At 33.4% G+C, this 27,033-nt stretch overlaps 1 protein-coding gene across 1 annotated transcript in view; it reads right to left on the reverse strand.

Moving 5' to 3' along the window:
* LOC106109081 (TNF receptor-associated factor 4) overlaps positions 1-27,033 on the reverse strand; it is a 57,884-nt gene that overhangs the window by 26,089 nt on the left and 4,762 nt on the right. Inside the window, exon 2 of the mRNA XM_013290483.1 lies at positions 21,469-21,520. Coding sequence (XP_013145937.1) covers positions 21,469-21,520 — 52 coding nt within the window. The remainder of the gene's footprint in view (positions 1-21,468; positions 21,521-27,033) is intronic.

The raw sequence follows: 27,033 nt of genomic DNA on the forward strand, positions 1-27,033 counted from the left end.
TGTTTAATTGTCAAAGACCTCCGTCGGTTAAGTGTCAAAGCATAAAAGTAGTGGTGATATTATCTATGGTTGTACTATAGTCTAATCAAGGGATTAGTTTGATAAATCACGTGTGTAAAGTATCGAATTAAATTTGTTGTTTATAAACATATTATTTTTTTGTTCGCGATATCTTCTAAAGGTATCTAGGTAGTAAAAATAAAAAACTGCAAGTTGCAATAATTAATTATAAACATTGCGCGCATTTTGTTTTACTGGCAACACTAGCTTTTAAACTACTATATTATAAAATCAACATAAAAAACTACCTAGTACACAACAAACACACCAGTTCTACTCTTTCTATCAGGACTCATCAAGCCCCATCGTGAGCCTCCTTTTTTCTTACAAAAGAGTGCACTTCTAAAAACTCACCCCAACTTACCAAGGGCAAGCATCTCAAATAGAGGGTTCACAATTTCAATAGACCTATAAACGTCATGCAATCAATCAATTTTGACGACTTGATTAGAATTTAGAACAAAAAATAAAAGGGTTTGTATGTAATTTCTCTTGAATTTAATTATTTACTGAATTATGACAGAGCTTAGTTTTGTAGACAACAATCAGTTTTATTTTTATAGTTTGTTCTAACAAAACTATTTTTGTTTATTTACGTTAACACCTAATTTTGTTATTGAGGTTTTAACAAAATAATCTGAGAGCGTAGTAAAAGCTTTAAGCGTGTAAATGTCAATTTGATGAATCCACGCCATCTTGGCCGTAGGGGGACCATGAAATTACAAGTCTTGTAATATTTTTTCATTGATCAATACCAATATTATCCAATTTATAAAATGACGTCACTTTAAAACACAAATCGAGTAGAGAACTTTCCTATTCTTGTTAACAAATCGTAATAGTATTGTTTTTGTTTCTAATATTCATCACATTTTAGGTAAATTTACGTACTTTATCATTTAGTCCCATTCTTTATATTATTTACAAAAATTAAATAGTAAATATCTCCATCTGAATTTAGGTCATCTTAGTAAAAATGTCCTATGTACCCATACTACTTTGGTCAGCCTATTCTCTGTGCAACGAAGGGTCCCATTATTCAAATCCGTGCAGTACACTGGTACCAAATTAGTCGTACGTCAGTACCAACACGACGCGACCCGGACACGAACTATTTCAGTAAACTCGTAAATTCATTACCGTAAAACGCTACTTGTGTCTTTTACGCTCATTAACGAAAGTTTTACAGTTGCCTTTTTTGTGTTTCTCGAGTAAATTTCTGAAATTACATGATCGTCATTTATTGTTTTGTTTTATATTGCAGATATGACGTCCTTTATCATACTATGATAAATATTTTGAACGGTACAATACACATAATCATTGTTGCAATTTAATATGATTTTGGTTGTTGTTGTTTATCCTTTTTTCAGAACTCTCGAGTTGTGATCAAATTTATCTAACTACATGGGAATCAAACCAGATACAGTTGATTATTTATTGTTCACAGTCACCATCACTGATAAGAAATAAAAACAATTGAGCATTTCCTGTTTCCCTAACGAACCGCACACAATAAAACCAAGTAATTTATCTAATAAATACAATTACTCGTTAACTAAATAAAGAAGACAAAAAACAGCAATTAGGGGAGATCCGGCGCGCACGTGTGGGACAGCCCTTAGCCTGTTGTTTCTCCGGCAATTCGCTTTATTTATGTGACAGTCGATAAATATCTGACAACTGTCATGCAGACAATATGGTGTGGGAAAGAATACGGAACTGTTATTGCGTCACAACATTAAAAAAGTAAATTCATTTATTTGTCGTCTATTTGGCTTGAGATATCACTGGCAGTTTAGACAAGGCACAGATAATAAATCATAACAAGAACCATGCAGTAATGCAGAGAAAAGCTTTGTTTGTCACGAGGTAAATATACAAAAATAATATTTGATTATTTTACTGTAATTTAAATTAATAGTAACGCGTGGCAAAGGATTTCAACTTTCATCATATGTTGCGGAATTAATACCGTCAGCAGAATAAAGCAACAACCAGCAAACACCATGTGTGTCACGTTGGAAGTGGGCGGGTATACAAAAAAATATAAAAATAGAGTCGCCAAAGTGACCCGGTTCACCACATGCTACCCAGATCACCGACAAAAGACCTTTTAAGACATGTGAAAAAACATTCGAAGAATTATTGTTACTTGCCTTCTTCAGTTTTCGTTGTTTTTTTTTCACTACAGAAGGGTTTTGATAACAAGCACGTATGAGAATTTATAACATCGTAGAATACGAGTAAAATCTGCATTACATATTTCAGTCAACTCCACTTACTTGTTTTAAAATTGTGATAATATGATCAGAAGTCATGGTCACATAGCATTTGGCACTACTACAAAGTACAAAGTACAAAGTACAACACTTTTTAGATCTGGCACTTATAATGTTTCTGTCTAGTCTACTAGTTTCTACAACCACTATACCATTAGACGTCCGTTAGACGCGTTACAACCGTTAATTCAAACATAAATGAATCTAACATCTTAGTCCTTCATTTATATTGCTGCAAAAGACACAGAGCAATTGTAAGATTTACAGGATTGTGATGTTTCTTCAAAAGAAGAATGAACGTGAGAATAATCAATGAATAAGAATGTTTTCAATCTATTTTTCTATTCACTATCACGTTAGAAAACTTGTAGTGCTATTGTCTATGATATATCAATCACAGCTTATGTTTCTTGTAACAATACGCAAAAAACTCTTTTTTTTTACAGTTGAATGTCCTTTTGGTTCTATTAATGTAATAAAATTATTCGAAGCTAGTTTATCACCAACATTTACTCCGATGACTAATCCCTGGCAGTGGATAGGTGTGGTCACATCACACTGTTTCTATTAAACGAGTTCAACAACTTTTATGACATGATTTTTTTTTATGAAGTTAGATTTGAAATTTGCCGGTTCAGATGTTTCATTTAACATTTAAATAGAATGATAATTAAAATACAGAATCTAAACTGATTTTGTTCGTTAAAATAATTGTTCTTTTACTAGTGATGGTATAGGACATTAACATGGAGTATTTCGAAATTAACGTCAAATAGTTACTTGTGCTTGCTGTATATGTGTATGTAAAGAAATTGAAAATATAAACAAAGAAATTCATTTTAACCAGAAGTAAATTAGTATGCAACAAAATAATAATTCAACGGATGTTGATACTCTTGTATGAATAATATTAGGCACGAGCCATATCCACAGTCATCAGCAATTCATCAATAATTGATTATTATTAATATAATGGCATTTATAAATAAATATCGTCCCATCGTTGGAACGCAATTACACAATAGGTGAAGTCGTGTGCACGCACCACGAATGTACGGGGAATCGTTCATTAACAATCGACCGACTCGACTGACCCCGTTGGCGCCATTTTGTTTTATTTTTTTAATTGTCTCACTGGCAGGCGTATGCGGTCACGCCTCATCTGCCAATACGTGACTGATTTAATTTTAAAACCGTTGATAAACGAACATTTTTTGTTTTTATTCTTAATTTGTATTTTAGTGGTTTTGCTTTGTTATTCAAATACATAGCATAGTGTTCTAAAGTGAATATGCCATCCCATTGGCTTGATAGATTTTTTGCAAAAGAAAAGTTACCTAGAGTTTGCGCGCTGCCAGTAACTACCCCAGTTTATTGTTTAAGTTGATCTCAAGCGTGTTATAATTTGGTGGCTACCGATTTAGACAAAGGAGTATAGACAGATTTATTATTGGTGCATTACTAATAACCGAAAATTCCTTTCCCTGAGGCGTTCCAGACAACACTGCGGCAATTAATAAATTAGCTGTCAGTCCCATGGCGCGGTATCGGCCGTTATGACGATTTGTAATGCCACCCTTGCATTCTAAACCGTGTAGTAAACATTGTCTATTTTGAACCGGCGAAACGGTCGCGTACACGTTCGGTGTTTACCACATGCTACATGTTTAGACAGACTATGACGGCTTGTACATTAACGAAGTATAAGTATGGTAAACTTTATATAAATAGCAATATCACCAACTAGATAAATGATATCAACATTATCAAAAAAGAAAATCTTACTAATGCGAAAGTTTAGATGGATGGATGTTTGTTGAAATTTGGCATTGATATAGAACATCCTTTTTTTAATTCTAGTTAGTAATACATAAATCCTTCCCATCGACTCAATTCAATTAAAAGTTTCAACAAAATATTTTATAAAGATTAAAACACCACCAGCGTAAGTGTGACGATAATGTCAAAGGACAAAAGCTATAGGTGAATTGTAGTTTGAAACACTATTAGATTAATAACAAGTATGTAAATTTGTATCGAAATAATTTACATCTCAATGCAAAAGATGCATCTTTCCATATCCTGCAATCTGAAATTATAATGTCCACCCTACACACGCTTAATTTTAAAATTCGAAAACAAAGAAAGGGCATAGAACTTTAAATCATGGCGGTGACGCGACATTGACGGCACTGGCTGGAGAGAAAAAAGAAATAGACCAATGACACATTTATTACAACTGTCACTTACGTTTGACAGCTCGTAAGTTTTTAAGCTTAATTTTGTGATAAGGTAAATGCGTTACGTTAGTTTGTATCGAGCTACTGGAAATCGACTTTCACAAATGCATGTAAATTGTTGTGAAATATATGTAGGCTTTCACTGACATTACTCGACAATATAAATGAACATTACTTGAGTTATTGTGTTCGTAATGACTTTACCATTTATGTTGTACAAGACTATCTTTGTTATAAATTGTATTCGGAGATCTAATATTTTAAATGGAAAATTCTGTTCTTTTTTATCAACTGAACGTTGTTTTTAAATTTCTAGATTTATTCAAGCCAATATTATAAGTTAACTGACTAACGGTAACACGATAACTACCGTAATTACATGCTGACAATTCTTAGGGCATTAGTCGACTAATTCTTTCGACAAGGCAACGTAATCTCTGTGGCCCTTCACTGCGACCATAGACAAGCGATGACGTATACTTACACGATGACATTAAATGACAGGACATTTTAATGATTGTTTTGCTCTATGGATTTTTAATCAAATAATAATAGCTAAATGGATTAAATGTTGGGATTGGACTGTCATCGCTATTAGCACAATAATGTGAATAAGATATTTGTCATTTGTTTTATTTTCCCTGTTTTCTAATAACCTAAAATTCTTTATTTATTTTCACCTAACCATCGTAAAATACTACCCTGTTTAATAATACGTTATACGCTCCAACAATCCTGTATCGATTTACCTAATCGTTTGAAGAATGTTCACCTTTTCATTATAAGCAATACAATGCACTCACGTCAGCTGTTCCTTCAACAATGAGATGTTACGGAGGACGGCAGATGCACTTAGTCAAAGAATTAAATTCACATACCACTTAGAAGGGAATATCGTACAGCATTCTATCACAATAAGAGCTAATATTTATAACTTTTGTATGTAGCTATGATAAGTTTTCGGTCTTATTGTATTCTAAGCGTCAAACTATATTTTACTAAAGGTAGGAAATAAACGTCGTAGTACAATACAATGGCGTAAATACTCAAAAACAGATCGTTTCATTATTAAATCATTCCTAATAAAAGTTTATTGTTCTACAAACACACCCACATTAGAACAATAAAATTGAAAAACAAGCTGCTTTTTGAAATAGCATTTTTAACTACGTACATAAAATAAATTTTGCTCGAAATTTATTTAATTTAAGATATAACTGTAAACATAGTTTATTGAATTAGAACTTTCATATGCATAAATTACAGGTTTTTAATACTCTTCTAAGTATATCTTATTAATGATAGAGAATGGTAAAAATTCCCGAAGAAAACATCAAGACTTTTGAGTTCATCACATAACGTTTTGACAGTTAAGTGTTCAATAAATCACAAAATAACATATGTGACTTTACGGTACGTTGGCCTTTCGTATAATTTCATTTAGATATAAATATTCTTATAAAATTAAATACACACCGTGGTCAGGATCTACATCCTTCCTAACAATCTTATTCCTTACTAATAATATAAATGGAATAGTTAAGATGTCTGGATGGATGTTTGTTAGTGTTTGAACTACTGAGCCAATCTCGATTAAATTTGGAATATGTAGAGGATAGTCTGGAATAACACTTTGGCAACTTACGTTTGATTTTTAAATTTCAAGCGGACGGTATCACTGGCTAATGCTAGTAAGTGATATTTTGTTTACTGGCAATTATGAATCATTATGCTCTCCGTTCAACACATTTCTCTAATTATAGGATAATTAGCAAGGGCTCCAAGTGGTAAGGTTCTAAATATACTTAGCACTACCACTTACGCGCCAACCGACGTCCGGTCGAACATAATAGTATTACAGTCTATTATAATGCAAATAAACCATTTGTATGACTTCCATATGAATAAAAATGAAATCTGATATTTTCTTTATAAGAAGTTTTTCTGTACATTATTTTATTCACTCGTATCTTCTTTCCTTTGAGGTAATAGACGCATGAATTGAAGATTGCTTTTGTATGAATCTGAAGTAAAATAAATGTCAAAAAACAATTTTAATTTCGACTACATATACTATGTTCTTTTTTAAATTGAATCAAAATAAAAACGGTGACGCATCAGTAAAGTGATTAACCTATAAGAAAATAAAAAAAAATATGTCAGCATACATCTTACTCGATGCATTAAATACAAAAATGTTTATCTCCGATCCTAATCTCGGATCCAATTAGGTCCTATTTATACAACTCGGGGTGGTCCAACAAAGGAGGTTCGGAGTGTCGGAGGTTTTATGTACGACCTCCGTCAATTACAAATGTCAGTTACGCGCCGTGTCGCATGAGAGTCGCCACTCGCTGTCCCGTTTTACTCCCAGTAACGACATTGTATTCGTACCTTTGTAAGGAAAACTTTCGTTGTTCAAGATTTCGAGAAAACAGAAAATAATTGTTTTAAATTTTACTTATTACAAATCATACTAATATAAACCTATAAATAATTAACGAAGTTTCAGACATTGAGTTTCTTTTAATACTACTATGACATACAATGTTCCAATAATCTAAAATAAATATTACTAAGTATTATTTAATAATGTATTGTCATACTTGAAGTTATTTAAAAAATAGAATATCAATTTTAAAAACCAATAAATAGATCGAATGCAGTTTGGTTAACGAGAAGTGGTGCATTTCGAAGCATATAGTTCCTAGCCCCGCATTCCCTCGCACAAAGCAGAGTACGCTCCGCTATTGTCAAACATTCGTTTGTTTTTTATCAATACCGTATTTTGATAGAGTTGCCTCCGATACTTCAAGTAAAAGATTAAGTCAAAGTACATACCATTGTCACTTACATAGGAATTTAACGGAAAGGATATTATTAAATATTGCGTCAGATTTAATTGTTATTTCGAGTTTCTAATCATTTAACTACGACGCTATCTTCAAAATCAATGTTCAGAATTGTATTCGTATAAGCTAAAACTTACACAGGGTTATTCTAAGCCGATAAATACTGAACTTTACTTCTAATGTATCATCATCATCTCCCCTGCCTTATCCTACTCCCGTAGGGTCGGCTCACCGGGTTTTCGTCCTCCAAAAAACTCTATCATCCGTCATCTCAGTCATCACTCCCTTCTTGATCATGTCACCTTTCATACAATACATCCATCTCTTTCTAGGTCTACCTCTACCGGTGTACCTCCACATTCATTACTCTAATGTATAATAACTAACATTTCTGAATATCTTAGAAATATGTGCAAATATTTGTTATCATCCTCATTACTAAATGACTGTATTATTTACCTTTTACAAAGACTTACTCGTTACTTTATCTAATAACAATAAATGTTCAAAATTGTACTAATGACGCACCAATATATTAGTATAGAAAATACTCGACATTATCAATTACCTTCTAAAGATTAAATAAAGCAATCAAAATACTTAAGTTCATTTAAAAATAGGAATTTTTGTTAATATTCAACTCGACTTTTAATTTCATTAACAAAAGACATCAACGAGCTTCATGAAAAAGTTTTTTTTTTTTAAATCAACAACAATTTCATATGCAACAAAGGTTTATTTAAAAGTAACATACAAGCTTCATACAAACGTATAAAACCTCATTATTAAAAAAAATAGAGCTGTGAAATCTTTCGTAAATATTAACACAAACTTTATCGACTTATAACTCGATAATCTGCCCCAGTTTTTAACTCAGCTTTCTCATTACAAATCGAATATTTGAAAATAACGAAATAACGACCGTTTAAGCGTCTCATTCCGAATTTCGAACGAATGGCGTAACCATATGTTTCTATGAGGTCAATCAAGACCGGTCGATACATCGTCCGTTAAATACGGAAACTGGTCGCGATCAGCTGTTCGGATACCAAATGATACTGGTTTTTATAATGCTTAAGTAGAAACCGGCGGATGTACGCAGAGGCCTGTACGAACAGGTCACATCGTGTTTTGTTTTAACGGATTGTATATTTTAAAGGCCTATTTTAATTAAAAATATCCGTAGCGGAACTAAAAAATAAAGCTACAATAAATTCAACATAGGTAACAATTAAACAAATAGTAAATCAGTCCTTTATTTAAATACTAGCTTTCGCTCGTGACTCCATCTGCGTAGAATTGAAAAAAATGAAAGTAAGAAGCCTATGTGTTCAAGATTATCCTTGACATCCTTGCCAAATTTCATCAAAATCCATTTAGCCATTTAAGCTATGAAAGAGACGATCTCGTACGGGAAGGTACGCGCGAGTAAAATAAATAAGAAATAAACTAAAAACAACTTTTAATAAAATTTACAAATTAATAGAAATATTATACATTTCAGCCTAGCATTGTACGTGACATCTGCTCGAACAATAATGCTTCAAATATTTACAAAAGAATAAATAAAAAAATAAACATTCTTATTTCAAAAAAAGGATTAAAAATAAAAATATAAAAAGGATTATTGCATCGCCAACAAGCTACAAACTCAAACAAACTAAACTTTCGCAGTTATAATATAAGTAAAATTAAAAAGATTCCAAAGAAATATAACAATTTCCAAACGCAATGCCTCTCAGATGCATTGTAAGACGCGAGAGTTTTATTAACGATAAATAGTTGCGGTGTCTGTGTGACTCATTGCTCTGTGCTCGTGACAAGGAATGTGTCCCACTGCCCAATGAGAGTGCAAACAAAACTTCAAAGATATTTAAATAGTTCATATGTTTTATTAGAGGTTATAAATGTCCGCGGCAGACAAACAAATCATTATATTGTAAATGGTTTTCAAACTCATTCGTCTCTGGTTATTGGATTGTAAATAACATCTACGGAATTATGGTATTTATGATTTTAGGAATGTGACATTTTGTATGTTTTATGATGGATGATAAATCGATGGTCGTTTAATATAACATGCGCTAGACAATCTAAATATAAGTAAAAATTAACATACTCGAGTTATCTTTCAAATTCTAAAGTGACAATGCAATCGAAACAAGTTGATAAAAATATTCTCTTTAACAAACACAAAAGAAAAATTAGATTTATTTTGTCAAATTCGCATATATTTATTACTCTAGTTGTACGGCTTATTTGCCTTTGATGTTATCATTTCTTGTTTTCTTCATTTAAAGAAAGGATGAGTCATAGATAGGTTTTTTCCGACAATCAGGCCACACACAACACCCACTGGTTTTAACGAATTTTGCTAAAACGTCAATATTTTGTGTTGTCAACGATCAATTGATTCTTCACAACTAACGGTGCCGCGACAACTTTAACGTTAACCCAATTTAAGGAATTATCAACCTTTTCCCATTGACATAAGGTACATGCAAGAGATCTTAGAATCGCTGTCGTGTTCGTCCCCGGTGGTTTCACTTAACCTGTACATCGCAGCTTGACACCTTGTTACTTAATACCTATCAATCGATTCTATACCTAACAGCTTTTAAAATAAGGTTGAATTTTAAAATTCTCTTTTTATGATCGTGTTAACCTGATTTCATAGAAATAAGGACTTTAAACGATAATTACAAAGGGTGTACTTTAAATGTTCCGTGTTTTGTTTTGTTTTGTTTTGTGTGTATATCTGCCGCTTCTTTTTAACTGAACTATTAGATATACCAATTATTATGTTACTTAAAGGATAAAGTATTGAAAATTAATATAATAAATTAAGTAAAAAGTAGGTTATTACCCTCGATTTATTAATGTGAATCAAATTTGTTCACATCCGCACTTCCTATTAAATATAGTTAACTTTTAGACTGAAGTTAACTGAGCTGAAGTCGAAATTTGTATATGTATTCATCCAAACATATAGAAAATATAACCACTTAATTAATCAAAACTTTTTATACAAATCTACAGTTTAGGACAAATTTTTGTTTTCTCGCAGTATGGTCACCCTTGTACCATTTAGGGCGGTCACGGCACAATTGACCGACTTCAAGCGAATCCGATATAGTGAAATATTTGAAGTCCGTCTGTCTGTCGGCGTGGCGCTGTCGGCCGCAGCCCGGGGTCTACAGGTTCTCGGTAATAAAACTGTTTGCGAGTTCGACGAAAGCTTTAACACGATTGCCGACATTTTATCATAATGGAACAAATAATTAGATAAAAGGTATACAGTTTCTTTTTCCTTTTTGATGTGAAGGGCAATACTAAAGGTAACGATGTTTTTTCGTAAATAATATATAATTCTACCTATACTATTATAATAAAGGGTAAACACACACTTCTTTGTTGCTTAAGATCTCAGCAATTACAGCATATTTTTGAATAATCCTTCTTTTAATAAAAGGCCCTACACTTACGTCAGGCTTTAGGCTATACATTTTCACGGCATTAAACTTAGGGGGTAAATATTTTTGATAAAATCCCTAATGTGGGAAAGAGACCATAAGTTGCCAGCATCAAAGAAGCAAGGTTGTCATCATGTCATGTCATTTTGACATTTGCAATTGATAACTTGACAAATGTGAAACATAAAATGAAATTTTCATAATTTTATGCGGATGAAGTCGCATGGGAACAGCTAGTCTGTAATAACCTAAGATAGTATAAGACATTACTACTAAACTACTAAAGTCTACGACATTTGAACTGAGAAAGTTCTTGGATATCAGAATAAAGTCTACTTTAGACCCCGATTTAACTGTAAAAATTAAAAATATTGTTAATGGCTCCTACACTATTTTTACACAAATATGTGAAGAAAAGGGAGCATTATTCCTTTGACTTAAACCTAACTTATGTATTTATTACCCCCGGTATTACCAACAAAGCAGTACAGAAGTTTTGTATTGTTAGATTAATTTTACCTGACGATTGCCCTATCTTCAATAGACAGGTTTAAAAAGGCGGTTATTCTAACGGATTGCGTTTGAACATTATTGTTTTCTTTTCGGTCAAATGTAATTGTTCATAACTGCTGTTTGTGACGTAACTAACCGATACTTCACGCTCACGTGATTATGGTACAGCAGGGAGTTAAAAGGTTCTGTTTTGTTTTGTTTTGTGAACATTTGTCACGCTAGGACTGAAAATTGATTATAATTCGACAAGGTGCTGTAAAGGTAAAACGTTTGTTTGGTTTTGATTTTCAATTATTTGTGCTGAGATCTCGTATCCCATTGTTACTTGGGACTGCAGTAATATTGTTATTGTGTACTTTTTATTAATTACTAGATAGATTTTTTGTTTCCGTTAGTAATCAATGATGAGTGTACAATGGTAATAATAATTTTATATTTTATAAAAAGATACAAGAATCCAAAAAAAAAATCTCCGTTAATTAAGGGTAGGCAACGCTTCTGCAATTGCGAATGGGCATGCGCAGCGGTCGCTTTGCCATTTCGACGGTTTTAGGTGTCCACTTGCTAGTTTGACACCTTATAATATAAAAAAAAAAACATGCAAAGAATTACTGTTAAATAAAATAAAAGTAAACAAACCTCTTTTCTATAGCCAATTTTCTAAAAGCTTCAATGCATAGCATCAAAACATAAAGAAGCATCTGACTTTTTTAAATCCTGGGAAAACAAATCTTTACTCCAAGAAACCCTTTATAGTTGCCGATAAACATCGTAATATTTACCGATGTATTAGATAACAACTGTCAATTCTCACGACACGCCTATATAATTTAAGCTCGGTGCTCGTCGAGTAGTCGTATCGAATCGGTAACGTTCTCAGATCGTTTGAACGGTCACCGGTTTTTATCGGTTCGTTTGCATCGAATCGCCACTATTTTCGATTCAGCAAGGCCGTGCATTAGCCTCGCTTGAACACTTAGACCCCTTGATCAAACGAAATGTCTGCTTAATTTAAGCTTGTCTTATAAAGGGAAAGGTAACCATAGTTCAAGATATAATGGTTATTAGCACAAATAATGTTGGTATTATCGATGATGCACATGCAAGATGATACTTTGTAATGTAGAGCGTAGAATTAACCTAATTTAACACCAATCTTGTTATGTCAGAACATAAAAAAATGCTAATGGCGATGAAATTAAAACCTGAACTTCTCTTGTTTCTTCAATTTAACTTTACTAATCAGTTTTCTTACTACTAACCTACATTTGTGAATAAAATAATAAATCAAATTATTGATACACTTATTATTACAACTTCAGAACATAAAGGGGCTCGTGTCGTCAGGTAGATCGTCTAGGTCGTAGCAAGGTCGTTGCAGTTGCAAAAACATGTCGCAACATGTCTGTCGAATCCTGTTAGAGTTGTGCATAGGGTTGTCACCTCATCAAGTTTGAATGGCGTATAAAGCTACTGTTCTATGTCTTCAGGCGATATAAAATAGTGTAATGGATCTTAGCAAAAGACAGCCCTAGTTGCCAACCAGTTCGAAGCACTACTGAAATGTCTTGGCTAGATGTTTAGCTTCTTTTTGGTCGCGTTAAAATAAAAGTTAAGTCTTGATACATTTTTAGTAAAGTAACGTAATACATACTTGTTGTTTTAAAATAAACTTTTGAATGCTAAATCCACTTAAGTACAGCTGCTCAAAAATTTTAGTGCTATCTCAAATTTCTCAAACTGAATAAGGGAGAGGACGACACATGTTTTGGACAAGTGAGTACTCTGGGATAAGTCTATATGATAAATCTTACTGCATACTAGTTTTATAAATGCGAAAGTTAATATGAATGGATGGATGGAAGTTTGTCAACAATTTTAAAGTAAAACTCAGTTTTAAAATTTATTGGAACAACATAAATCGATGAGTAGTAGAGATCTTTCGACTAAGATTCAACGATCTTGTGTTGTTTTTGAGAAGAGCCGAGACGAATGTTTGTCACCGATCACCTAAATACAGCCAACAAAGAATATCAGATTATTTGTGAGTCGATTCTTATTATGTTTTATAACCGAAGAGTAATTGAAAGTTGTTTTAATTTCTAAAATGTGATACGCTTCTCAGATTTTGTTTACTGTGATCATGCTTGATTATGATAACGGTTTTTTTTAAATAAAGTCAAAAACTACTTGGTGATATTTACGGTAAAAATGATGATAATCAGTAAATTATAGATATTTAGGACAGCTTTTGTTACCTATTTTTTTTATAACATAAAGTGGCAAATGAGCAAGCGGCCACCTGAATCCGCCAAAATGGCGGAGCGACCGCTGCCCATAGACATCCGCAATTGCAGATGCGTTGCCTACCAGTATCCGACAAAGGAAGAGACGCACATAAAGAGGATATTTCCCTTTCCTATGCTTCTCCTCCACTGTAAAATCCGCTTCCCCTTCCCATCCTCTCTTTATAAGAAAAGGATGGTAAAGAGAAAGGGGCTTAAATTAGGCCTCCGGCACCACACTCATCAGACGAAACACGGAATTGTTTGCATTTCACGCCTGTCTTCTGTGTGGTCGTGGTATTACACCGGGCGTGCCGGCCCATTCGTGCTCAGATGTTAAAGCGGGCACTACCACTGTTAAACCACCTATACTTTTTTAATTCCTTTAAATCAGAAATTCCGTAAATAAAAAGAAAATGTACCTATCTTAAATAGGTTTTTTCCATTAGGTTGAAAATCGTATACACAATATGTTTGCAGCAGTCGTTATTACTTCCATAATTCACCGTAACGACTGTTGAGAGTGGTGATGTATGCGAGGGATTATGGACTGTAATATCGAGACAAACAGAATTACATTAACTGTTGCCTAAGCTGAGGTGATATGCGATCTGGATTACAGCAGTCTATACAAACGTCGTTATCGTAAATATGCTTTGTTTAAAATCAGAATATTATTTAAATAAGTATCCAGTGGGCGGTGTAATGCCACCATCTTAGAGAATACTGTCGAATTTTCCTTTTCTCGTGGCAATATACGGCAGTTTTTACACTATTGCAGTTTAGTTTTGTTATGCATTTAACCTTATAGTTTGAAATTTTAATTTTGTATTATTCTGACGATAATATTTGACACACAATGGTGCCTCCATTCGCAGGAGAACACGAACGCCATCTGCTGACCAGTACAATGTTCAATAATGAAATGTAAATTGATCGAAAGGTTTATAAATTAAATATGTGGTATCGCAGCTGTTCCGCGCTGGTTTGTTCTCAATCTGGTCTCAAAGGAAGCTGCAGGTGATATGAGCACGAGGCACGTTGGAATATAAAATATTACGCATCAAGTATGCAGGACTGTTCTTAATAAGTACTTGAATATTGCAGCAAAAAGATGAGTTCATTTTTAAACAAAGCTCTTTAGTCTATTCTAATATAAACGATAAGATTTGTATTTTTTATGTTTTGAAATAACTCAAAAACTACTGAGTAGATTTTAAAAATTCTTTCACCGTTAGAAAAAGCTAGTATCTAAATATAATGGTAATATTTTTTCTATAATAATCTTGCACTACTGTAATAAAAATAAAATTAAAAGCAAATTCATCATACAAATCAGGTATTACGTAAAAATTACATTTTTAAATAATAAAGCCTTGAGTAAGCAGTGTTTATTAACCAGCCATAATACAAATAAAAGCTTACAGACATGGAATGTTTGAAAATTAACTCAGTATTAGAGTAAAAGCATTGAATGCACACGTGCGGCCGAGCGTGCACCTTGCGCGCAGCTGTCGTATCGGCGCAGCTGTCCCGCGCTGCGCAGCGGCGCAAAAGCCGATATAAAAACTAAAATCTCGCCTCACAACCTCTGCAAACACCTTTACATTGTTACAATTTGAGATACTTTTATTTAGCTCTGTAAAAGTGTGAGATGACTTTAGATTAAAAGTCCAAAATGTATTCAATATTGGTGTCGCAGGCAATCGGCAACTCAAAATTCAATTGAATTATGCATTACGGACTATTGAGTGTGGTGGGGAATGCTGGCTGACATCGCGTCGAGGTCAAACCTTACCGATGAAGTTTTGTTATTCAAATATATACGTTACCTTATAAACGTTGTAACCGGCATAAAACATTTCTAACGCCACTTAAGGTAGCTTCCAGTCGAAACTTATGTATAAATGAACATAAAATTTAGAAATGTTCGAGCCTGATTAAAAGCTTTAATTATTTTATCACTGATTCGTTTTTGTTTGTTATGACATGTTATGCGACGAGACGATGGCGACATAAACCTGAAAGTGTTAAGAATGAATGTGGATGGCTACAAAGGAAGAGGAAGACCGAAGAAAGTATGGATGGATTGTGTAAATGAGGATATGCTTAAGAAAGGAGTGGATTCAGATATGACGGCTGATAGAGATGTATGGAGCAGCACATATTGTGACGACCCTCCATAAGGGATAAGGGCAAGTTGATGATGATGATTCGTTTTTGTTTGTCAAAGCAAATTATAAGAACTAGTTGTCGATAGGATTAATATAAGATTACATGAAGACTTAAGATATCATCTGTTTTCAGTAAACATTGGATTTTGCATCATTTACAGCATTGTACTCTACATACTGTTGCCTAAAATGCTGATACCATTCGTTAAATATATTTTTATTACTCTAGAAATTCCAACGTAAGTAACGCTTTGAAACCATTTGTATTATAAAGTGTGTAATCAACTTCAAATTCTTTGATAGACGTGGCATTTCTTTTTTATCTGTAGACATTAATATACTTTCTCAAGCTGTTTCATATTTACTGGCATCTTTTATGGTCATATTACTGCCCCTCTATAAATCAAAATCTCCAAACAATACAACTTGGAAATATTTAAAGAAATCTATCACATTGTCACATAATGTTTTATTCTTTATGAGTAGGTTGTCCATAGTTTTTCTACTTGCACGGAAAGTATCGTCAGTTGTTTTTAGCAATCATATATTTTACGTTATTTTTAAAAGCTGTCTTACTTAACAAGTAAAAAATCCCTTTACCTTCAAGGCGAATAAAATTTAAGAAGAGGCTGCTATAGCAATTTTCATTTTCTTTACGGCCAACAAGACACAGCAATAAACAGAAAACTATATAATCAAATGAAATACAGATTTTTATGTACTATATTTCACTGTCCTATAAAATTATAAAATGGTGAACCTACATTTATCTGTGGCAATCATAATCTATCAAGCGGGCGCTGTGACGCGCCTCTCGCGCCTTGCTGCTGATAAAAATGGCTGCCGTGTCAAAGGCTTTGTTGTACGGGAACGTCCGACAGGACGCGGGAAATATTATTAGGGCGATTCTCAACTTTTTTTGAATAATTAATTTAATTTTCGGACTTGATAGAATATATCAAATAGTTGTATGAAAAAGGTCAAAGTTACGTAATTTTATGTTCTACGAATCCAACTTGATTATGGTAAGATTTGTAATTTTTTTTGTAGATTGCCTTTTAGCGCAGAACAGAGAAAAGGTGAACGTAAGACTCCCCAAAAATATCTAAACAAAATAACAATTTAAGTTTTATTCTGCACTTTGAAACTGATAATTATCTTAATAAATCTGATTTAAAATCACTTGTATTACAGAATAGACCACTAGATGTAATCTCCAAAAGAGATTTAAGACGTGTGACCTATGACAGTTGGTGATTTACAGTCGATACGGTAACTTTCGAGTTCGAGGCTGCACTGATCCGGCCCTGTTCTAACACATGCTCTACATAACAAAAGCACTGATGGAATTCCTGATTACTACCATGTCTTATCCTGGTTATAATTATACAAAGGAATTGACGATTGATATATTTTAAATACAATACAAATAAGAGCATAACAATTAATTTACTAAATAAAAACATGTCAAAGGAGTAAATAATTAACAATATTTTTATTTGTACCTATGTAACTTGACGGGTGTGGAATATTTCAGTCTTTTATTTTACCTGATTTTTTACGTGACATTAAAAAAATATAAATAAGTCTTTTCTTATACACGTCCCCTAATAAAAATATCAAATTAACCATAAAATGTCTATGGAAACACACGTTAAAGATCTCACGCATATATCTATCTAAATAATAAAATCTATGAATAGAAGAAACCGGATCCGGACCAGCTAAAATACAAAAGATAACCGAATAAATTCTATCTCTATTCACCCCTTTTCACAATAACAGGGACCTAGATAATCATAAGTTCCATCCCTTATCTGTCAACGATCCCCCACAAATAAAAAGGGTAATTGAATATTGAAATAAGAATAGTTTAAAAACATGAGAATTCATAGCGAATTATTTTTAAAAACAAACTTCAATTAGTTTATAAAAAAAAACTGATAACAGAAAAAGTATTTAAAAACAATTTTTAAATTTCTATACCACAATGGAATATTAAAACTGTTTATAAAATGACTTGAAGTCAATAGAATATTTTTAATTCGATGTCATGAGTACGGGAGTTCAGTAGATCGTATATTTAAAAACTGATTTTATCTGACCATAGAATCACATTATCACATGCATCTTTTGTCCTTTGTGTACGATGCCTTTAAATTAAAGATAAATCTAGCATGGGAACACATCGGGTCGACCACCATTTAAAAGGGTCCTAATACTTGTATATTCATGGTTAAAAGAGATGCATTCAAGCGGTCATTTTAATGTAAAATAGCTGTAAACAATAGGTACACCGTGTGATGGGACGATGGGCTCAAGATGGATATATCTATACTAATATAATAAAGCGTAAACACACACTTCTTTGTTGCCTAAGATCTTAGCTTTTACAGCACATTTTTGAATCAATCTTTTTTTAATAAAAAGCCCTACACTTACGTCATGCTTTAGGCTATATATTTTCACGCCATTAAACTTAGGGGGTAAATATTTTGGATAAAAACCCTAATGTGGGAAAGAGACCATAAGTTGCTGCCAACATCAAGGAAGCAAGGTTGTCATCACGTCATGTCATTTTGACATTTGCAATTGATAATTTGACAATTGAACAATAAAATGAAATTTTTATATTTTACGCGGATGAAGTCGCATGGGAACACCTAGTTCTTATTACAAATAAACTCTATAACAAACAAGAATATTACGTTCTATTAGTCTGTACCATCTGTAAAAATCAATTTAAAAAAACAAAATCATGTCCCAATTCTCTTGTACAATTGACACTAAATTATAAAACTGGTGTTTCTGAAGTGATGAATCAAGGTTCGAGGGGTAGCACACCTTTGACAAAACTATCGCACAACTTTTGTGCGATTGTCGATTGTTTCGCAACCAATTCAATTGTTTAGTTGCACAACTAACAATCGAGTAGTGTGCGCACCTCCATACAAGCTCATAGAAATGAAAGCGCGACTAAACAGTTGTGCGTTTGTTTAGTTTCAGATGTGCACACGCTCTTAAATATCAAAATCTATACTAAGGACATTTAGGTGGCTAAATAAGGGCTATGAGTGCGGCCGTATTTCTCATAATGCTGATGTCAATCTTGACTAATCCATATCAAAGTTTATGAGAGCGTAAACTTTATCGGAGTGACGAATACTCACACAATCACTATCTCTCTTTTTCTCACGTTAAGAATGTTTGTTTGTCATAAACTAGCATAAAGGTCAATGAACAACTATGTACGGAAGGGCTTTTAGAGACTAAGCTTATAAATATAGTAGTTAGCTGCTAATAAATACAGTTGTTATGAATAAGGATTGTTACACGAGTTTCCATAACGATGGTTTTAATGAAAAAACGATGATCTCTATTTGACAACTAGCTTTGGTCCGCGACTTCGCCCGCGTGGAATTCAAAAAAATATAGGTGACCCTATGTGTTCTTCCAGACTATCCTCTACATATATACCAAATTTCATAGAAATCTATTCAGCTTTTTAGGCTACAAACTCTAACAAACAGCCATGAATCAAAACTTTCGCATTCATATTATTAGTATGATTCTTTCTAAAATAAGAACAATGATGAGATTCTTCTCTATGGGCATTGCTGTTATCCAGAAATTAGATAAGAGCTACATCTCGACGAAAAGAGTTACATATATCATCTCCATTCAGAGATAATAATATCGCGGTACTCAACAAGGTGTAGCAAACGTGTCAGTTCCTGCCGGCGGTTCTCACGGCTGCGCACGCGCACCGCTGCACTAGACCGCTTACTAATGAGTAGAACAGACATGACATTTTATAGAAAATATAAATGTATTATTAAACTGTAACTTATTTAAAAGAATTGATCACTTCACCTATAAATCGTTTTATATCATTACTCCTTATCTGATTTTCAGTAATGATACATTTTACAAAACTCGACAAAATATAAACGGAACGTCCGCTTCACTCGTAAGCACAAAATTACAGATAGAGACAGACTCAATTTTAAAAGCTCATTAGAGAGGGACGGCATGCGACCGGTTAGCATTGCAAGGCCGTGTGAGGTGAGTGACACCGAGGCTTTTCGCCGTCCGCGTGACAATTCGCTGTTTTTGTTTAACAGGTTGACTTTTTGTTCGACTTGAATGCTGATCGCATTAAATGTCAAAGGTTCTAGACTCTAGATCTAATCTTGTGCATTGTATATATTCTGTGATCTAGGCATTTAGATAGAAGGTAAAGAAGCGAAATACTGCAGCATTACTAACCTAGAAAAGTTATAGTATGGTAGCACCTTTTTTTGAGTTAACCAAACGTCGTAATCGAGTCTACACTGAATTAAATGGATTACAATAGTTTTATGTGATTAAGCGTGTAAAATGGTCCACTAAATAGGTTCAAAATAATTTTTATTTAATCTACGAACTTATTTCATTTTCAAAAGCTTTTGTGGAGTAGCTACTTCAGGTTTAATCTGCATAGTAATAATTTAAGTCTAGTTACAGTCAAATTCCTCGAATAACTTTCAGTGTGCGTGTGTAGCGGCCATAGGCAACAGGCATGCGGGATGGTCAATTGATAAATGAACAGCGATGCCAGCGCCGCGTGCGGGGCCGCGCCGCAAAAAGCGTGCACGATTTATTTTATTGTGACTAATTTGATAATGAGCCCTCGCGGAGTGGCCTTCACGTAACTTCAATGTCGAATGTAAGGATTCTTCTAAGATTTTTTTTTATATTTCTATTTTTAGGTAGCCACCACATTATAACAAATGAGTATAGAATTAATTTTTGTAGTTAGATACCTACCTATCTATCACTTGTAAACTTGAAAGTACGAAAAATAAATTTCGATAGTTTTACAAAAAATATTTATTTTAAGGCTAAGGAGTGTTTCTCACGTGCTCCATTTCGAGTTAATTACTGGAAGCGCGCGCGGAATTCGAAAGGGATCTGTTAAAACTGGATACGAGAAATGCCACTAATATGACATTGCCCTCACCGGTATGTCAACTTGTCAATAAGATTGATTGGTGTCCAAGGCTCGCGACTTGTGACATAATTTTCTTCTCACATTCCTTTTTTCATCCACAAACGTGTTCAAATATATTCTATTCAACGAATATCAGTCAAACGGAAGCAATATTTTATTGTTTAAATTACCACAATTGTTTTAACAGCCAAGTCGAAGATACCTTTAAGAAGTTACGAGGCTATAAAATGTCGACCCAAAATGCATTATGTGATTGTAGCCCAAGTTTTTATTACTATCGTAACAACGCCATCTTGCGGCAGCTGGTCTAACCTCTTGTAGGTTGGGCCACCCATGGCTCTTTGTATTGAATTGTGATCGAAACATGATCTCAACAGGTATCTGCACCTGGCAGGTAACGTTGTAGATAAATTACAGTTCAGCGCCATCTATTGGAAACAGTAAAAAAAATCGATACATTTAACTACTAGCGCACTCTACATTCAGAAAAGGTAAAATTTGATAAACATTTTTTTAAAGTTTTTTTTATATTGTAACTTTAAAACAAGGAGTTACATAATTATGTTTTCTTATTGCAATAAATATAAAAAGCTTACCTTCGCGTAATCGACGGGGGAAGCATTTACTGGACAAGTGAACAAGCCCTCGCTGGAACAAAAAAAACATTGTTAAATTTTCATCACAATTTGCTACAAATCTTAATAATTAGAAAGAAATAAATTATAGTCTTATAAGAATAGAGTTAATTTTATTAGACGGTCACTTTCTGAAAAATTTTTGTAATCGTTATTTTACATTTTCCTATACGTAATTATGACGAGCTTACAACTTTACACACGTGCACTAATAAAAAATGTTTTAGATCTTTCATTCATGACTTGTGACATGAGTTAATTACATTCCTTTACATTTATTCAACAGTTTCACACACTAGAAAAATTCTCGACGCATGAATCAAATACTAACGCATAATCATAGAAGCGAATAAAACAATGTCAGCGGTAAAGGCATTGACTGATTGGATTGATGAACTTGGAAATCTGGGGAACTAACACGAAAATTTTCCTATTGATAAAATGTCTAAAAAAATTTAAAACGTAATGTAATAGCTAAGTTGTATTACTTTAATCAGTTTGATAAAGCGTTTAGTTATTTATGCAACATTTTTAAATTATCGTTCGATCAGATGCCATTTTGCAAACTGTCGCTTGTTTTCATTTTGACATAAACAATGACAGCTTGATGCATAGATAAGACAGCGCCACGCTTCGTCGATTGTTGTGCATAAAATTCGCTAGATGTCAGTACAAGTCTTTGCTGTTACCGCGTTCATTGCACAGAAATTATTCACGTGGATGCATGCGTTGTTTTTTGTATCCGATCTCGATGTTTCCTCGTGAATGATTTGTTTAATAATCGGTATAATCGGCTGGAATAATGGAGCGGCAAGTGTGGCGTGGATTTATTGGCACACGTTGCGCGACAAGAAATATAATTGTTCATTAAGAGCGTAAGACGAATGCGTCGTTTCTTGTTTACAAGTGTAGACACGTTTGGTTTTGAAAATAGACTCGAAAAACCTTTGTATTTTTAAACATTTCAGTTTAATTAGTGTTTTTGTCTTTTGAATTTATTTCAATTCGTATTCATAGTGTCTAACTGTAGATAACTGTAGTAAAAGTAGCGCTGCTGAGCCCAACATCGAGTAATAAATCCATAAACCGTTCAAACAGAGGGCGCGGTGCGGTTTCCCAACAGCTTGGGTTACAGCTGCTCTGAGCTGTTTACACCGTTTTTATTACCCGATACAAGCTATTAATAACGCAAAGAGCACGCCGTATCCCAGGTTCGGTGTTGAATTACTTTACTGTATAATCATTGTTCAGATAGCATTTCAAATTGTTCAAATGTTGACGATAGTGGCAGTTGTAAGGAATAGTAAATATTACGATAATTATATTAAAATATAATTCATGCGGTCCTGAATATTGTAGAATGAAATATATATTCAGATTCAGCGTTTGAAAGCAGTCCATATTTAGTTGCCTATCTCGTTTTTTAGTTAATTTATTATAATAGTTTACAAGCCATAAATAATACGTTGTCCTTCCTTTCTTTAATATGTGAATTCTGGTACTTAGTAGTAGTGTAAATATCTAGTTGCGGTACGGTTAAGTTTAAGTATCTACAATTTCTGCTGCAATAAAATGACGTAAATGTCGACAGCAGGAAGCAATGCCCGTCAGCAGATCATTTATTGTTGAACTAATGACGCGGTAATTTTTATAGCGGCTTCGTAATTACCAAGTAATATTTAACTGTTCCTTGAATATAATTTTCTACCACTTTACTTCGTTCTTGTATTCTTGTACTACGTTTAAAAATAAATTTTGTTTTTAATTAATGTTTTCAAATTGATTCTAATTGATTCAATAAATTATATTAATCAATAATTTAATTGACGGTAGGCAGATTTGTAAAAGTGATTAACAATTTACTTGAGCACTGAGCTTCAATGAGGAGTATTCCCACGCCCACGCTCAGTCCCACTTGCGAATCTGGTGTGGGCTAAGGAGAATGTTTAGTCCCACTTGCCCACGTTGCAATTCGTTCTGTATCTGTACTCCGACCTTGCGAAAAAAGATTTGGAGCCAATAAAAGATGGATAATAAGATATTGAGCGATTTTTTTTTCAAATCTGAAGATTAATTCATGCTGAAACAAATTTACCCAAAAATTTAATATTCAACCAACTTGGGAGTCAATTTTTTCCGGATCCAATCCGGAACAAATCGGCTACATGAATCTCTCGTGAGAATTGATTGAACAAAAGTTTTATTATCCTAACTACGAACTTCACGCAAGCCGCTATTATTTTTTTTATCGTTTTTTACAAGCCCAATAAAATATCTAAGCTTAAACCGTAGGTTTTAAATAACTACACGCTTCCTAGAAAAAAATAATCTTTCTAAGTTTTTAGCAGCAGTAAAAGGTTTTAACAAAGTCTACACCACACAACTCTTTGCCTTACATATTTAGAATACCTCAATGAAGCTTTTATTGTAAAAATGAAGACAAACGGTGTACATCTCTCAGTACTTTCTAACATTTGTCATTTGAGCTCACACTTGTCGGCAGTCCCTGCGTGTTGACCCATTTGCAGTACGGTCACACAGTATGGCTAACGAATGCTGCGAGCAACGCAACGATGTGTGCCAATGAGATGCGACGCGATTGTTTACCGAGTGTTGCAACGTATACTTGCACCATTGGTTAGCGTGTAATGCATATAACATTGTAATTGCGATTAATATGTACAGTTTTATAAAGAAAAGAATTCAGATCCAAAATATATATGACAATTTTTAAATAATGCACATGAGGTTTAGCACGAAAATTTTCGAGAAAGCATTGCTTCTACACAGTACCACTTTCTCGATTTTTCGTGTTAAAGCCAAGAAATTACACTATTTACTGTCACGGTGTATAAGTTGCGCTAAAAGGGTCCCGTAGTGCCGTTTAGTATCTATTAAAGTACTTTGTAGGTATTTAAATTGACTGAATTAATTAAATTGAAAGCTATTAAAACAGTTTAGCATTATTCTTGCTAAAATAACTGTAACTAAATGAACTGTTCTCACATCAACACATCAAGCGTTATCACGCAATGCTAGTTAGTGCTTGTAAAAAGACTTTCCACAGAGCTAAGTTAACAATAGACATGCCCGCATGATTTCATATAAACTCGCGGAAACAGTTAACCTACGAGAACTTGGTCTATTCTTATAAAAGAATGAGGTAATTAAATTATTAACTTTTAATCGTCATAGTAACTAAAGAGACCTTCGCCTTGTAGGTAATCATACAAACTAACAATAACGGTATGTAACTGCGTTTGGTTTTAAACAAATCGTTTTTCACGGTCTTCTAAAACAGTGGTGTAAATTAGAGTCAATTTTTATCTAATAACAGAATAAAAGTACGGATTAAGAAAACAAATGCAATATCTAACAATTGTAAACTTTTTTAATTTCTTTTTTATTTTATAAATAGACTAGACTAAATCTAGATTGAGTTAATTAAAAAAATCTAGTAGCTTTCTAATAAGAAAAGTATTTATCAAATCCATCTAGTAGTATTCAAGTTAATACAAAATTTTTTTGCAGTATTAGTATAAAAAAAAACAACCACAATCAGAAAGATCACTGATAAAACAAACTCGTTCTGACTCAAACTGAAAGTAATATTTACAAAACGAAATACAAAATGTTATAGTTTATTCAAACAAGATACATTGTCCTTTAAAAGTTGCGATGTCCACTTTCAAAACACGCTCGTTGTCCTGCGACCGTCATTTTGTAAACAAACGCACGAAAGGCCGATAATTTCTCTATACTATGTCGATATGTTGGTTGTAAATACAGCATTTCATGGTTAAGGCCTTGTTTATAAAGGCGGTGACACATTAAAGCGAACGTAACAACAATTTCAAACGTTTACAAAACTGTCACTTATATTAGGAGAACTAGGGCAGACAAAATTAGAAAACAAAATTTTCGTTAACAGTAAAATTTAAATTTGAGAAAAAATTTAAGTTACTAAGGGCCTGTCCCACCAAATTGTAAATTGTCAGATAACAATCCAACGTGTAAAACGATGGAAATATCGGATTTTGTTACCTTATCTTCTGCTTCTATCAGCCAGTGGTGGGACAGCCCCTAAACCTAGCAAGTTTAGAAAAACTAAAGCGGTAACAGTTAATACGTATATAGAAAATCAAGGAATATTGCTTTGAAGATAAAATGCACGTAGAAAGAAAAAGTTCATCCATTTTATCTTGAAGCAAATGATATATTACGTGGAATAAATGTAGGAAAACCGCTCTAAATTAATGGAGACTTCATCACTACGAGTATAACAGTAGTTCATCCGTTCTTTTAAGATATTTTAAAAGAATAAGGTACTAATAATAACGATCTTAAGAATAGTTAGAATTTATTGTACCCCAGGGTTTAAAGCTTAGAGCAATCTTACACTTAAATTCATTATTTTTCTATTCTTAGCTAATACAGCAATTTAAAGAAAATCATAATAAACTAGTTAATTAAACAAAAGAAAACAAACCTCTTCAACTTTAATTGCAATGCAACAAACAGCGATGCCTTTAAAAACCAACAAACTTTTCTCTATCTGTACTAATATTTATAGAGGAAAACTTTGTTTGATTGTAATGAATAGGCTGAAAAACTACTGGGCCGATTTTAAAAATTCTTTCACCGTTAGAAAGGTCATTTATCTGTGAGTAACATAGGATATGGAAAAAGTTGCTGGACCAAGCCAAGGCCCACAAAGGGCTGTAGAGCTATAGAAGAAGAAGAACATAGGCTACATTTTTAAATTTCTTTATCTTTTATTTTTAAATTTCACGCGAACGGAGTCGCAGGCAAAAGCTAGTAAGATATTAAATCCTAGATAAATAGTTACATTTCCATGTGAGTGGTAGCGCTTGCAATACGATTCGAATCAGCGACCTCCCGTTAGTCAGGTAATGCTATCCTCAGAAACCAGTCGACTGTCTTGCTGACCATATCTGAAAGCGATCCTCGTCCGATCATCTGTCGTATTCATGTATTTTATTGCTTTGCGTATTTATCTATTTACTACATTATTAGCTGGTTTTGCTGTCTTTAACCGTTATTTTAACATGCAAGATTAGAACTTGGGTACAAGTACGAAAATTTATGACAAAATGTGCCGGAGGCCTAATTTTTCCCTTTCCATCCATTTCTTAAAGGTAAAAGATGGAAAGGAAAAGATTTGACGGTGGAGGAGACGCATAGGAAGAGGAAATGTCCTCTTTATGTGCGTCTCCTCCTCCGGCAATTAAGGGTAGGAAACGCATCAGCAATTGCGGATGTTAATGTGCAGCGGTCGCTTTTCATTTCGTTGGATTCAGGTGGCCGCTTGCTCGTTTGCCACCTCATATTATAAAAAAAAATACCGACGAGATTTATTTATTTGTGTCCTTATCGACCGTAACATACAAAAGCCTGTACTTTGTCCATGACTTTATAAATACTTTCTCGCTTTAAACTAGACTCCATATTAAGTGGATAATAAAATGTTAAATTAAGTTTTTTTTTTTTTTTTTTTTTTTTTTT

The sequence above is a fragment of the Papilio polytes genome, unplaced genomic scaffold, assembly GCF_000836215.1.
Source record: "Papilio polytes unplaced genomic scaffold, Ppol_1.0 DF821289.1, whole genome shotgun sequence".
In the NCBI taxonomy this organism is placed as follows: Eukaryota; Metazoa; Arthropoda; class Insecta; order Lepidoptera; family Papilionidae; genus Papilio; species Papilio polytes.